The 16,848-nt window shown below is 40.5% G+C and overlaps 1 protein-coding gene across 1 annotated transcript; it reads right to left on the bottom strand.

Annotated features, from left to right (window-relative positions):
* Positions 1 to 884: 884 nt before the first annotated feature.
* Positions 885 to 10,363, bottom strand: LOC120020296 (immunoglobulin-like and fibronectin type III domain-containing protein 1). Its single transcript, XM_038963865.1, has 15 exons — positions 10,199 to 10,363; positions 9,713 to 9,826; positions 9,396 to 9,558; positions 8,912 to 9,184; positions 8,014 to 8,138; positions 7,598 to 7,739; positions 7,107 to 7,400; positions 6,319 to 6,498; positions 5,996 to 6,124; positions 5,494 to 5,802; positions 5,210 to 5,295; positions 4,435 to 4,627; positions 2,705 to 3,001; positions 996 to 1,322; positions 885 to 889 (listed from the first exon to the last, which is right to left on the bottom strand). The coding sequence occupies exons 1-15, from the start codon at positions 10,316 to 10,318 to the stop codon at positions 885 to 887; spliced, it is 2,757 nt and encodes a 918-aa protein (XP_038819793.1). The 5' UTR covers positions 10,319 to 10,363.
* Between the last annotated feature and the right edge of the window lie 6,485 nt (positions 10,364 to 16,848).

Here is a 16,848-nt window from a genome sequence, read left to right as displayed (position 1 = left end):
GCTCAAATAGCCGACAGTTAGGATAACTTGCTTTCACTATTAGGAATTTGACTTACATTTCCATGAATCACCTTAACTTTAATAATGTTGTATTACTGTATTACTGTATTTACTGTATTTAAAACAACTGTAAAATACAATGCAAATACAGTGAACTTATTCTTGTCCACCAGTTTGTATGCTTGTAAATGTCAAAGCCTGTTACATTGTTATGCTATTGTCATGTAGAAAGTTTACACTTTCTGAAACTTGAAACCAGCCCAGGACCAAATGTACATAAGGTCAAACTCAGTCATGCCTATGAATTCTTCTAATTTATTACCTTCCATTATAAACTCTCAATATCGCCCGAAAGAACACGACTGCATGCTAGCAGTAAAAGAGGTATGTGAAGCCGTGTAACAGTTGGCAAAACAATACCAGGGTGTGTGCACCCATGGACTATTTTATGGAGGGGGGGGGGTCACAGTGGACAGCCTAGGCAATGGACACCATGTGAGTGGCCTATGGAATATTGATTTCAAATTGCATGCGTCTTAAATTATGGGAATCTCTTCTGTTGCCTCTGTCTCTCTTAAGTCTTGAGAGTCAACAAGAGAACACATCTAGGATTGGATTGTCAAGTTTCTGTCAAACAAAAGTTGGAAAAACTCATTGCAGGCCTATTTACAATATGAATAAGTCATTACATAATCTCTTTCAACACACACTACTGTATCTCAAACCACTATTGATATTATTTTTTTACCAGAAGACTAAAGAACATGCCTACTCTCTAAGGATATAATCAACATGCATCCATGTTAGCTCTCTGCAGTGTTTCTGGTTGCTCTGGGCAATCTGACAGTCTTTGCGAAGCAGAACTCGAGGACTGTGGAACCACTTCACTCTGAAAGACAATGAAAAGACAGATTATAGTTTAAAAACATTATTTTACACATCATGTGAACATGCTATATTTCAATGTAGCACAGTAAGACTTTTATTTTTTATACCGTTGACTGTGAGTTTGGTGGAGCACTCTGCCCTGCCCAAGGCATTGTCTGCAATGACTTTGTACTCTCCAGTGTCCTTGGGTCCAACCCTCAGTATGAGCATGGAGCAGACCCCACAGGTGTTGGTGATAAGATAGTTGGTGTTGGTGTTGAGGCTGATATTGTTGCGGTACCATGTGACATGAGGTGTTGGGTCCCCTCTGACAGCACAGCTCATGTAGCACTCGTAGCTCTCAGGGGTGCTGTGCGTTTTCAGTGGAACTAAGAACGATGGCGCTGACTCAAAGTTGAGGCTCTTGAATGAGCTGAAAGCCATTGAGAACTTATCTAGATGAAACAAAATGAATATGGGAAAGTCTCAGTTAGTGGTTCAAATTGCTTTTATGACTTCATTTAGTTTTGTTTAGGCCTATCCATGAGAAATGTGAAACTGTTGAAACTCATTGAACTGTTGTTCAAATTACAGTATCATACTTCTGCGACCACAAGGTTTTGGTCTGAGACCTTTTTCAGAACCGTGTCACAGACCACAGTGTGCTGTAGCTTCTCCCCTTTAAATGACAAACATGTTAACTTCACTAGGGTAGGGGGCACTATTTTCACCTCCGGATGAAAAGCATGCCCAAAGTAGACTGCCTGCTACTCAGGCCCAGAAGCTAGGATATGCATATAATTGGTAGATCTGGATAGAAAACACTCTAAAGGTTCCAAAACTGTTAAAACAATGTATGTGAGTATAACAGAACTGATTTGGCAGGCGAAAACCTGAGAAAAATCCATCCAGGATGTGGGATTTTTTTATGTTTGTAGTTTTCTATTGAATGCCATTACAGTATCCATTGATTTAGGACTCAAATTGCACTTCCTATGGCTTCCACTAGATATCAACAGTCTTTAGAAATTGTTTCAGGCTTGTATTCTTAAAAATGAGGGAGTAAGACCACTCTGAATGAGTGGACCCTACAGTGTCCCAGAGATTTTCATGCTTTCTTGTTTACCTTTTATATTGACGACGTTATTGTCCGGTTGAAATATTATCGATTATTTAGGCTTAAAACAACCTGAGGATTGATTATAAACATTATTTTAAATGTTTCTACGAACATTACGGATACCTTATGGATTTTTTGTCTGCCTGTTGTGACTGCGTTTGAGCCTGTGGATTACTGAACAAAACGTGCAAACAAAACTGAGGTTTTTGGATATAAACAGGGACTTTATCGAACAAAACAAACATTTATTGAGTAAATGGGAGTCTTGTGAGTGCAACCATATGAAGATCATTAAAGGTAAGTGATTAGTTTTATCTTTATTTCTGACTTGTGTAACTCCTCTACTTGGCTGGTAACTGTTTGTAATGATTTGTCTGCTGGGCACTGTTCTCAGATAATCCCATGGTATGCTTTCGCCGTAAAGCCTTTTTGAATTCTGACACCGTGGTTGGATTAACAAGACGTTAATCTTTAAACCGATGTATAACACTTGTATGTTTTAATGAATTTTTATAATGAGTATTTCTGTTTTTGAATTTGGCGCTCTGCAATTTCACTGGATGTTGGCCAGGTGGGACGCTAGTCCCTAGTACCCTAGTACGCTAGCGTCCCTAGTGAGGTTTTAACTAACAAACATCTGTTTTGGTTTCCTCTTGAGGGTGACTTATGATTCTCTCTCTGGATAATCAACAATAATTCATAACAATCTTAACATGCCTTTTTTCTTGGTCACTCCCCAGGTTGGTGACTCAGAAGGCTCAGAGAGACCCATGTCATTTTTGGCGTAGACACGGAAGTAGTACTCTCGTCCAGCCATGATGTTGAGGGCTGTGAACTTGTTGTTGAAGAGGTGGTCGGCTACAGTTTGCCACATTCGCTTGACGGAGTCGCGTCTGGACACTATGTAGTGCAGCCTGTCGTCCCTTTTCTCATCTGGGGAGGGAGTCCAGGTCACAGTCACTGTTCCAGGAACATTCTGTTCCAACTCCGCTGGGCCAGGAGGCTTGGGATCATCTGGAACCAGATAAGAGAGACATCGTCGTCAACCATTCATTTGAATGTACAGTACATGCAATATTATACATACAGTGTAATACATTTATTTGTCATTGTAAAGTAAACTCTACAGAACACACCACTCTTCAGCGCATGTCATATCCTCACATGGTCTCTCCTATCATTGCTATGCGGATGACACTCAACTACTTTTCTCCTTCCCCCCCTTCTGACACCCAGTTGGCGAAACCCATCTCTGGCAGATATCTCAGCTTCGATGTCGGCCCACCACCTCAAGCTCAAGCTTCTCTTCCTCACGGGGAAGGCCTGCCCACTCCATCATGGTTGACTCCACGGTGTCCCCCTCCCAGAGTGCAAAGAACTTTGCCGTTCTCTGCAAACTTAAAAGCAGTACTCGCTCCTGCAGGTTCATGCTCAACAACATCCGTAGAGTATGACCGTACCTCACACAGGAAGCGGTGCTGGTCCTAATCCAGGCACTTGTCCTCTCCCATCTGGATTACTGCAACTTGCTGTTGGCTAGGCTTCCGGCTTGTGCCACCAAACCCTTGTAACTTATCCAGAATGCTGCAGCCCGCTTGGTGTTCATCCTTCCCAATTTCTCCCATGTCACCCCACTCCTTCACATACTCCACTGGCTTCCAGTCGAAGCTCGCATCCACTACAAGACCATGGTACTTGCCTATGGAGCAGCAAGAGGAACTGCCCCTCCTTAACTTCAGGCTATGCTCAAACCCTACACCCCAACCCGAGCACATTGTTCTGACACCTCTGGTCTTTTGGCCCTAGGGCAGCTCCTGCTTAGCCCAGTCCAAGCTCTCCTCTGTCCTGGCACTCCAATCGTTGAACCAGCTTCCCCCTGAAGCTAGGACAGCAGAGTCCCTGCCCAACTTCCAAAAATATGTGGAACCCTACTTCTTCAAATAGTATCTTAAATAATCTCACAGCACCCCTCCCTCACAACCCCTCATCATGCCACAGACGACAGATAATAAACACAGTAGTGATCTTTTACAGAGTTCCACCACTGACTGTCAATACCACTGACTGTCAATACCACTCACTGTCAATACCACTCACTGTCATTACCACTCACTGTCATTACCACTCACTGTCAATACCACTCACTGTCAGTAACACTCACTTTCCACCACTAACTGTCAATACCACTCACTGTCATTACCACTCACTGTCATTACCACTCACTGTCATTACCACTCACTGTCAATACCACTCACTGGCAGTAACACTCACTTTCCACCACTCACTGTCAATACCACTCACTGTCAAACCACTCACTGTCAATACCACTCACTATCAATACCATCACTGTCAATACCACTCACTGTCAGTAACACTCACTTTCCACCACTCACTTTCCACCACTCACTGTCAATATTTAGTGGAATGTCTTGCTTGTATGATTATACCTGTGACTCTGATCTCGATACTGAAGGTCTCCTGACCAACCATGTTCTTGACGATGATGGTGTAGATTCCTGTGTCAGGACGCTCAGATGTGGGGATTAGGAGCTGGGATGTATTATCGGAGTTGCTAATGGTTACAAGTTTTGATACTGGCATCCCATCCTTTAGCCACGTTATGTTTGGCATAGGAGAAGCCTGCCAAAAGACAACGTAGAAATAGACAGATGAGTTTGTTTGGTAGTGTAGCCCTTTCCTGCAGACAATGACCAAAAGCCCCCTCTTTGGCCTCATGGGTGGAATATTCCAAAAAACCTGATGAATATTTCAGTCTTCTGTGATATACTGTATTTAAAGTGTAATATTGGGATACAAACTTAAAACTTAATGCATACTGTATATCTGACATGGTACAGGTGTCTTTCTTTCAACCCATAATCATGTGTGTGAGGTGTATACCTTTGTTTCAAATTAGATTTGTTTAAGACTACCAAGAATCACTCTGTGGCTGTGATTTAGCCCACGGCAATAAAAGGTTAAGGGAATGTTTCTACAATGAGCAATCCACTTTTTTAAGTATCTCTGTTACCATCCATCACATTTCATTACAGAATTTGTTGCTCTGATTTTGTATTTCTACACCATTGCAACACATTCTAGGTCACAGAGTATCACACTTACATGGAATAGCAGACTGAGATCTGTAATTTGCCATAGAAACTGGTCATTCCGATGTAAAACCCAATAAGGCATTGTTTACATGCACACGATTTTGCTGACCACAAAGTTGATGTTGATTCGAGCAGAATTCCCGGCTCTCACAACCATGAAGCTCTTCATTTTGCGATCAGTGAAATGTGGTCTCACTATGAGAAACGAGAAAATCATATTAAAAAAACCTTTGAAATTATATAACTTGAAATAAGATAATGAGAATATAATAATATGTGTATAATCACTCCAGGTTTTAGGTTTTCATTCTGTGTTTCAGTCTTAGAACTACTATCATGATACTGTGAACACAAACTTGACAAAAACAATGTTGACAATTTGATGTCACTCACCTGGGGGGGGCATAGCCAGGATGTAGTTGTCCAAGCCTCTGGGCTCCCCTTCTCCCCCGTCATTGGTGGCAATCACTCTCACCCAGTACATGGCCATTGACTTAAGACCCAAAATGTTATTGGAGGTCATGATGATGGGGTTATTATTACAGCGGTCCCACTCTGGGTTTGCTGCTGGTCTGATCTCCACAAAGTATCCCTTGGCTTCATCTTGGACCCCTTCCTCCTCTATGGGTTTAGTCCAACCCAGGGACAAGGTGGTGTAGGTGGAGTCTGTCACCTTCAGGTCAATGATTTGACCGGGGGGCTCTGAAGGACACAAATTATTTCAGGGGTGAGTAGAATATACTGTTTGCGACAGCTGCTCATAAACGTACTTTATATTTGAACTGTAATGTTATGCCTTATTTACCAGTCAAATTACGTGTTGTATTATCAAATGATGGCTGATTTCCAGAGTTTGTCATCGCTATCTCAGAATGAAACAGATCATATTACTTACTCTTTGGGTCTCTTGCAATAACAAATTCAGAGGGGGTGCTTGGCTCTCCAGCACCAGATATGTTGATAGCTGCAACACGGAACTCATACTCTATTCCCTCAATAACGTCTTTGACTGCAATCCCTTGACCTGAAAGTATGGGTGTGACAAAAAATAGATAATGAAGGGATCAAAATATTTCTTTATTGTTTCAGCGCTTTGAGAGTATGGTTGTATTTATAGCAATATAGAAATCAGGTTGTGTACTGGTATGGAATGCAATTAGAACAAAACAAATACAGAAAGACACTTGGAGGATGAACCAAGTATTGAAATGGACACACCTTTGATTGGCTCTTTCAAATTGTTGATTGAACCCCATAGATTGCTGCCCTTCTTGCGTTTCTCCAGGTGATAACCTAGAATATTAGTTCCTCCAGTGTTGGAAGGGGGAACCCATTCCAGATTGATGCAGTTTGCAAAGGCACTGATCACTTTGGGTGAGGAAGGTTGTCCGGGATATGCTAGGTAACAAGGGGAAAAAAGTACATTTTGGAGGTCTGATGGCATCCTCCATTGGGAGAAAGAGAGAACCCTAATTCAACAGCTAAATTCTGCATTCTGGTGACAGATTTTGCCTTACCTCTTGTACCGGCCTGGATGTCATCTGTCTCCATCATTTCACTTATGCCCTGCTCAGTCACAGCCCTGATATGGTAGCAATACTTCCTTCCATGGTCTACATTGGTGTCCCTGTATTTGGGCTCTCCAGGGATCTGACCCAGCTTCATCCAGGAGTTACGGCCCAGCTGCTGTCGTTCCAGGATGTAGTTGATCACAGGAGAGCCACCATTGTCTTTTGGAGGCCTCCATTTAAAGTCAAGTACAGCCGAAGAAGCTTCAATGATCTCCACAGGTCCTAAGGCAGGGCTTGGTCTGTCTGTGAATAGATATAGGGGAGCCTAATTATACTCCAGTTAGCCTTATGTTATCCTAGATAATGTTGTGTATGAAGCTAGAAGCTGTATTGCCAATATTATGTAAAAGGTGGAGACACCCTGATATGTCATTCAGGCAAGCACAAAGGATTGTCGTAGCAACATTGCAAATAGATTCATATCATCCCACTGACCCAGCACAATCAACCTGGATCTGCCCTCAATGGTTCCACATTCATTTTTGATCTTGATCTTGATTTCTCCTGTGGCTTTCCGCTGGCACTTGCTGAGGAGGAGGCGACTGTGTGTGAGCGACTTCTCAATGTTGATGTGTTTGTCCTCCACCAACTCCTCACCTTCATTGTACCAATAGATCTTCATTGGGTCACGACCCATAAAAGACAGTTTGAAGGTAGCGCTCTGGCCAACCTTTATTATGACGGGCTTTGAGAAATCAGCCAGGTCATCTGGGTTTACTCTGGGTGGATCTGTAACACAGATGTCACATACATTTAATAGCACAAATACAGTACATATAGTAGCTACAATATATGTTAGTTGACTTGGCATTGCATGTCCATCTTCAGAGTATGCTGCATTCGCTCAATACTGATCTTGAACTTCAACTGCCTCAACGTTTCCATTAATTATGTTAAAAGATTGATGGATGGATGGATTCCTTTACCCTCTACAACGAGTATGGACTCTGTTTTACGTCCATCAGCTTCAAATCGGTATTTGCCAGAATCTTCCTCCTTGCAGTTCTTCAGTATAAGCCTGTGAAAGGCCCCATCATGTGTCATCGCAATATCATCTGATGCTTCTATCTGGAAGGAAACAAACAAAGTACTGTTTAGACCTGTAAAGAACTGCATGCGCTGTTGCAGCTCAATTATTACTTTTTCTGCATTTAGTCTCTGCAATATTTTTCTATTTCGCAGTTTCATACTGAACAGAACTTACCTGCTGTAGTAGTTGAAAAAACAAGACGGCAAAAACAAGTTGGATTTGAGATTACATTTTTGAAGAGTATTGCATGTATGATGGCATTTCCAAATCTGAGGACTGATGTTTATAGTTACTACCGTTTTTCTAACTCACCTCTTCTCCATCTTTGTACCAGATTCCTTCACAGTTTTCCCTGCTCAGTTTACACTCCAGTTCACCTCTGTTGCCCATATTAACACTGATGTCTGACAATCCACTGGTAAAGTGCACTCCTGGGTCTAGAGGATACATCAAGTCGTAGTCAATTGGTTAGGAAGATGATGTAGTGTGAATGTGATGCCTGGACATTACAAATCATTGAACACCTTGAAACCTCTTACCTATGATGGTGTCTGGGATCAGTGGACCTGTTCTCACTCTTTTCTTCTTCTCTTCAACTGGTATCTCTTCGTCTCCAGGCTCTTTGTTCTTCTCTTCAACTGGTATCTCTTCGTCTCCAGGCTCTTTGTTCTTCTCCTCAACTGGTATCTCTTTGTCTCCAGGCTCTTTCTTCTTCTTTTCAACTGGTATCTCTTTGTCTCTAAGCTCTTCCTTCTTCTCTTCCACAGGCTCAGGCTCTTTCTTCTCGTCCTTGTTCTCCAGCTCTAGTTCGGGCGCTGCTGCTGCCTTAGCATCCATGTCTGCCTTAATCTGTTTCGCCAACTCCATTCTCTCATCTCTCTCTTTGTCCAGCTTAGCTTTCTGCTCTGCAGCTATTTTAGCCAAGTCTACCTCTCCCCCACCAGCTCGAGTTGTTTTGCGGACTTTCTTTTTCCCCTTGGTGGCTGGATCGTTATCAGCTGGAGCGTGGGCAAATAAGAACATAGGTAGAGATATAGGTTAGTAAAGATTGTCAATGTTTTGCATTTGTACTGTCTGATATGGATAATGTTTGATTGATATTGATCAATTTACTTAACAAGTGACATATATTTGACATTATATGCCCTTACACAAGTAAGAGTCACATGACTTAGCGACACTTTTTGTGTTTGAAACGTCATCTCCTTACCCTCCACAACAAGAAAGGCATTGCAAGACTTGATCCCTGCACATACTGAATAGATACCACCATCCAGTTTCGCACAGTCCTTCACAACCAATCTATGAATGAGCATGTCCTCTGACACTTCAATGTCAAACTTCTCCCCTTGTTCACACGGTTGATTCTTCCCCGTCCATTGAATCTTTGACATGGGGGATGACAGGACACATTCAAACACGCCATCCTCTCTCTCCGTGGCCTTCACTTCCTGAATTTTGACCAGGAAATCCGCCATGGGAACTGAATAAAATACAAATTTGGAAGAAATACTTTATCTGGAACAAAATGACAGAATGACATGTGTTATGTTCCCTTTTTGTTTTGGTCGATTTTGAACAGACATTCATTTTTGCATACCGGCTAACCTGAGGGAATTTTGTTGGCATTAGGGATTGTTAGCCTATATGAAATGGGAAATGATTAAACAGAGAATAAATTGAAGACATCTCACCTTTGAAGTCAGTTGAGAAGATAAGTACCCCCTCTACCATCACTTGGTACAATCCTTCATCATCTCCAGCAAGATCCTTAATGCCAAATGTAAATTTTCTTCCTGTTTTCTTCAGAAAATGCTTATCTTCTGTTTCAACACTGAACGGAACCATTACTCCATCCTGTATAAAAACACATTGTCAGTCTTAATTAATGCATACAAAAAACACATTTAATGTAAAGACACCTATTCGTTATTCTAAAATAAAATCAAACATGTTCTGCTTGGTTGTTGTTACAATGCATATAACAGTGTGTATTTCACACCATTCTCACCTTGAACAGGAAGATCTTGACGTTGGGGTCTTTAAGCGACATCTCAAATTCAAACTCTGCACCTCCACCAGGTTTTACTTCAATGTGTTTCAGATTGCTGAGGTTTTCAACATACTGTAGGAGCAAAAAACACATTCACTGGTAATGATGTTGGTGATATTCAGTTACTGTTCATTTTGGAATACAGCAGTGTATGTAAGAGGAATAAACACCTCACTTTTCACATACTGGTAAACGCTGGGTGGCAGGTAGCCTAACGGTTAAGAGTTTGGGCCAGGAACCGAAAGGTTGCTGATTTGAATCCCCTAGCTGACTAGGTGAAAAATCGGTCGATGTGCCGTTGAGCAAGGCACTTAACCCTAATTGCTCCTGTAAGTCGCTCTGGATAAGAGCGTCTGCTACTGTAAATTACTAAAATGTAAAAAAAAAACTTAACCTATATACAGGCATTTTTATTATCTTTGACTATCTCTGATTCAGGCAAACCTTTGCTTGATCCTCCTCCCTCTCAACCTTCTTCGCGTTCAGTGTCTTCAGCATCCAGCGGAAGTTAGTGACTCCAAACTCAGCACAGATTTTCTCATAGTCTTTCTTGTCGGCACTCATCAACACATCCCAAAACCTTGGATCGATTTCTCCATCTTTTTTGTCATCTTTGTTTGATTCTACAACCCTTAAACAAGAAGAATACAACTGTATCTCATTCACGCGTCAAAACCATTATGGTAGAATTAGGATCTAGAACCTAGCTATGATTGATTGTTTTTCTAGTATTGTCTTACGCTTTTGTTAGGAGATTTTTGAAATCTTCAGGTGGCTTCACAGCAGCTAAATTGAGATTGAACATTTACGTTATTTTGTACAGTTAATGTCACTTAAACTTTGTTTTGTGATTGAAATTCAGTGACTGACCTGCTCGTGCATCTTTCATAGCCTTGCTCTTCTTATATCCCACTGAAAGGCAAGAGATGTTTCATTAGATGATTTGGTTAATTAAGATCAATCGGATCAATTATACTTTGTCTGGCTTAGATCCTGAGGATATGAGTCTGCCAGTGTTTTGTTAAGGATCTACAGTATTTAACATAACATGATGTTTCTCTTGTTCAAGACTCAGTTATGAGATGTAACCCGGTTTAGCGCCATATATCAACCCAGGAGAAATGGTGTCCTCACTTTCAATTACATTGAGGTTAGCGGTGACCACAGCTTTTCCATACTCATTGGTGGCAAAGCATTTGTAGGTATCAGCTTGTTCTGGAGATACTTCCGGCATCTGTGAACACAAATTGAGCAAGAGTATTACTATTTGGAACAAAATTTGTTCGCGTCAGTTACGTCACCCCAGATTGGGGACGAAGGCAAGAAGAAGAACAACGGCCACAGTGAAAAAAGATATGTTTGTAAAAGAGCTGGGCTAATTGTAACCAGCTGATCTCTTGTTAAACCATCTAAAATAACACAGCTGATCTCAATTGCAGTCAACATTGGCCAGCGATTTATCGCTCGCTAACGTGGATGTCGAGGTTATCTTTTAGTCCTCATTGCAGCCAACATTTTGTTTATTATTTCGCCCTCTGGTTGGTATTACGTAAGGTGGAAATCAGGTTGTTTCAGATCCATTGAGGTTGTTTAGAAATACCAAAAAGGTGTCACTGTAAATTGTTGCTCCTCTCCAATACTAGGGTGTTGACTCACCTCTATATAGTGCTCATTAGGCGTGGCTGGATTAGATACAATTTTGTATCTCTCTGGTTCATTTACTTCTCCATTACTTCTTGTCCAATGCACACTTGGTGTCGGATTACCAGACACAATTGCTTTGAAAACAGCACATTTCCCTTTATAAAATAATGCAATAAAACACAGTTAATGTCAACTCAGTATACTGTCAATTTCAAGCAAGGATCAAGAAAATATTTGCAATTTAAAGACTTTAGTACTATCTCACATTGTCATTGTGGTTTGATATATGAACCATACCTTCCTGAATAGTCAAAGCGATGGGTTTGCGGGTGAAATCAGGGGTGGTCATGCCCACAGGAAGCTCCTCCACAAACTGTGTAATCATGACCCCAGGGACTCTGGATCTCTTTTTGATTGCCACTAGGGGGATGTAGGACAAAGAGCAGGATTAAACATACACATATACAGTACATCACAATAGTCTTATAGGAATAATACGAAATCGGAAAGAAACTTGATTTATTCATCAACATTTACATTGATTAGTTACGATTTGATAAAAAAGTATATTATGTTTAGAAAACATGTAATGTTTGTGCTGCTGCCATGTTGTGTTGTTGTCTTAGGTCTCTCTTCATGTAGTGTTGTGGTGTCTCTCTTGTCGTGATGTGTGTTTTGTCCTACGTTATAAAAAAATGTCAAGCCCCTGTCCCTTTTGCCTCTTGGTAGGCTGTTATTGTAAATAAGAATTTGTTCTTAATTGACTTGCCTAGTTAAATAAAGATGTCTTTTTTTTTTTAAACATTAGTTTAGAAAAAAATACATGACTTACCCTGCCCTGGAGCAGTGGGCTCCTCGTCTTTAGTTTTCTTGAAGAATTTCATCTCGCGATGGATAGCAGTTTTGCCAGCTTTTCAGATGGTTCTCTGCTACTGAAATAGAGAACATGTATTTCAAATCAAGTTAACAAGATCCTGTTTTTTGTTTGGCATAAAGTTGTGAACCAAGTAGGGATGTCCAATAATGTATTTTTTAATCGCTTAACAAGCACCATCAAGCTTACTGTGCTCCTGGAATGACATACAACTTAAAGGCGGCTCCCGAGTGGCACTGCGCTCTAAGGCACTGCATCTCAGTGCTAGAGGTGTCACTACAGACCATGGTTTGGTTCCAGGCTGTATCACAACCAGCCGTGAGTCCCATAGAGCGATGTACAATTGACCCAGCATCGTCCAGGTTAGGGTTTGGACGGGGTAGGCCGTCATTGTCAATAAGAATTTGTTCTTAACTAACTTGCTTGGTTAAATAAATACGAAGCAGCAAGCTAAAATAACATTACACAAATTAACCATTTAACCAATAAGCTTAACCGGCTAATGTACCATGGTTGGCTAACTGGTTAACCTACCTATCAACTGCGTTGATTTTGTATACATATTGCATGAATACCATTGTGAATGCACAGTGGTACCCTGAGATAAACTGGTGAAGACCTTTCTAATGGGAAAATGTAAGAATACCAAATATCATTTTTTGATTTAGTGTGATCAACATAATGTTTATCATAAATAGTCTCTGGGCCCTACAGTACATAATGGCTTGGTTGTCATGACTGTCATCTCTGGGTCACTGCACTCCACAGTGTTTATAGGAATTACTTGGCTTACTAAGGAGCGCGGACCTCACTGAGGGCCACGAAGGAAGACTGCTGCACATTTCTTCAGTATATGAGCTAAGCATGTGGGATGGTAGGTGTCACAGGACAGGACAGCTATTAGTAACAGTAAGAAACCCCATCTGTCTCCCACACAATTAATCTTCCACAGATGGTACCACCGGGTGCCATTTACCCATTGCTTTAACCGCTGGATTAAGGCAATATTTCTGTCCTAGGAATCTGATGCTGACACATTTTGAGTAAACCTTGCTCTTGGTGAGGTCTCTATTAAAAGGGGGAATGGGAGGGAGAGCGTGTGACAGATGGTAGGATACAGCATTCTTGTCGCTGTCTTTAACATTTGGACAAGCAGGACACTTTAAAAAAAGTCCTTGGAAACTCTTGCAAGTGGATTATTTTTATTTTGGGGATTTGAGTGCAGTCATACCGGCATTCTCCATTGTCTAGTGCATTCGTTTACATTTCAAGATCCAATGAAACTCTTAACTAATACCCCTACCAACAATCTGTGTACGCTATATTTTCTCTGTTTAAACATGATAATATGTTTCATATATTTGTTGGTATGAAGAAACTTGCACAGTTTATAAATTGTGCACAGAAATCTTAACGATCTGACTTTCTCATAAAAACACTTGACACTGCAGTCACTTGACAGTGCAGTCAGTGTAGATTTCTTTTTTATATCGCAACTTTTACTTTAGCACGTACTAGTGCAGGTGGTTGGATCATGATATGCTCCAAGAGGTGGTAACTCAAGATGGACGGTAAATTAAAGAATTCCTGTGATCACAGAATACTTAGCATGCCCAAAGTAGGCTGTGGCAAGTGACCTGCTTCATTTTTCATGCAATAGGTCACATAGCTCATAAAACTATCTATCATGGACCAACATGTGACGCAAGTCACTCGCTGAAAATGGAACGGGCTACTGTAAACTACCTCACTCAGGTCAACTACATTTTTATGCAATTTTAAGTCAATAGAAGCAAAATGTCATTCTGAAGAAGGATCAGGTCATGAGCCAATATATGTATTGGGTTTGTCCACTTTGACAGAAGGCATTGGAGCTTGAATATATGCTAAATATAATGCTATTGCGTATGTGAAATTAGTATAAATAATAATTGAACATTTGGAAACAATTTTATATATTCGCCTGTCAGTGTTCCATTGCTACAGGCTAAATCCACAGGTCACATTTTACCACGCAAGAACCTTCTCCTTGCTCACCATCTTCATTCTGACTTCCTCACCTGTTCACTACTCTGGCACCTCTGCTTTTTGCTACAGGATTAACCAAGGAATTAAATGTTTTTCACGTGAGCTACACTTCACTTTTTCATTGTTGCTAGGAGACAATCTTTGACTCTTCTTTCTCTAGCTGTACAGTTCCCAGTTGTAAGAGTTCAAATGCACTTATTTTACCAATGCTATTAACAACTTTTGCTTGCTTTTGGATAGTCAATGAGACAACCAAAGTAAAGTAATCAAGCCAGGAGGTGGCTTTCCATTAGGATGCCGTGCAAGTTTGAATGTCATCGTCTACACTGTGCAGTAATTCCATATTTGTATGGGATGAAAAATAGCCCTGCCTAGCAACTGTGCTGTGGGATTGATTTATAAATAAGATGGGTATGTGGCAGGTCTATGTCCCAGGACGCCGAGCTCCGTCTAGTGGCAATCAGTCTCTTTTTACTGCCTGGGCAGTTCCATTGGGGGTTTGTGTCTACACAGCATCATCTTGACAGTTAGAAGATGCCTCTCTTAGTTGCCCCGATCTTTTGAGAGGAGAAGCGGTCACAAGATGTATCAAACCGTTAAATGTCAGGAACATATCAGTATTCCCACACTTTTGGTTAGTTATCACTATATCAACATTGAGCACCTATCATACATCCACGACATAGTTAAGCTCATAAGGCATCTTAATGCTCAAGCTCATCTCATCTTCAGCTCAAAATGCATCTCAGCTTTTAGTTACAGTACTTGAGTGCTGTGTATTCCTGAAAATAGACCATCATCATCTGCCAATTGCTTCCAGAGCATATAAACAGTTGTAAGCATATCGTGTTTTATTACATTCAATTTGCATGCTTATGAATGCCATTTTCCTATGCAATCAGTATTGGACTATACATTGAGCAACTATACATTTCGCTATTATATATATATATTTTTTTTAATTGTGTTTTCAAGTTCAATTGAATTTTGAATCACTAAGTAATGGATGTTTTATTTGGGAATTGAATGCTGTGCCTCCCTCTCCATCAGCATTCAATTAGATGTACTTATGCCCTTCCTTGCATCGTCGTACAACCTTGTGTCATAACAACCTTACATTAATTTGAATTATTTACAGGACATAATGACGTCATATACCATTAGTCTTTAAACAGCTTAGGATCAATTTACAATTGGCGTGCAGAGATACCCACTGTACACATAGTGTATTTGAGTATAGTTACACAGAACAGATGTTATCAATAATGATATCAATATGTCTTGAATTATTATCATGTCCACATGTTGACATTTAGCCCCTCGCCCTGTGCCCAGGGAATGGACTTACTTGTTCTCTCTCCTCTCTGCTCCTTCTACCCACAGTCCTGCTGATACTTGAGTGTGGTGTCTTCGTTTTGAGAGGCAATAAACCCTTTTTGAGATGCTCAGTGCAAGCCTTGGCCGTGTCCTTCCACCGTGACTGCTGGGGATAGGCTTACTGACATATACATTATTTGGCCCAAGTGCTGCAGGTCTTGAAAAGGACGTACCAAGAGTGGAGGGATGGCTGACTCCTCCCTCAAAACGAAGATACCCGCTAGACATTGGACCGGGCTCGTTATTATAGAGTACGGTTTTAAAAAGAGGTTATAGAAATGTCATAATTAGATGAACTTCCACAGCAGCAAACATTGAACACTGTCCGGGCATCTCTACATCCAGCATTTTAAAGGTCCGTTTCCACTTCTGTTGATGGACCTCGAACTGGTTAGTGTGCTACTTAAGATGACTATGGATGTTGGACTGCATGCTACAGGAAATAGTATGCATGTAATGATGACCATGTTATCTTTAATCTGGTTGCAAAATAACAACGTTTGACTTATTTGAGCATGTAGTTTTACTCTATTGGAGTTGGTTGCTATTGGACATGACTAATCAAAATCTACTTAAAATACTGTCTTCTATGAGCAGGATATTTAAACTAGAGAATGATAATGTCAATGTGGAAAAAGAGAGCTTTATCCTGTCAAAACATTTTATAGCATTAAAGTTGTGTTTTGAGTGCTCTATAAAAGTAATACTGTACTATTCAGTAGGTATAAATGATTCCTACACATTTCAAAGCCATCAAAATGCTATGTTGCTGACTAACTCCACAAAACAAATTGTCACGAATCACCTAAGCATTGCTGTATGTCTAAAAAGCATCACAAAAATGTACGCAAATTAAACTAATAATCACTGATTTTAATTGACTCTCCTGTTCAAACATTTAGAATTCAAACTTCCTACATCATATGAGCTTGAAATATGTATTTACACCAAGCTCTCGTATATAGCATAACCAACATAAAAATATCTCTTTTACAACACACCATTCAGATCCATTATATGTTTAACTTCTACATTGTGATTAGTTGAAGATAGTAGATTGATTAAGTTCTATTATATTAAACATTTTACATTTAGTTTAATAATTAAAACTAGCCTAATGGAAATGAAAGAGGAAAACAAAAACAAACACTATAGACAACAAATATTGATT

The sequence above is a fragment of the Salvelinus namaycush genome, chromosome 2 (assembly GCF_016432855.1).
Source record: "Salvelinus namaycush isolate Seneca chromosome 2, SaNama_1.0, whole genome shotgun sequence".
Taxonomy (NCBI): domain Eukaryota; kingdom Metazoa; phylum Chordata; class Actinopteri; order Salmoniformes; family Salmonidae; genus Salvelinus; species Salvelinus namaycush.
Note: the sequence above shows the minus strand (reverse complement) of the source record. Positions and strands in the feature narration are given on the sequence as shown.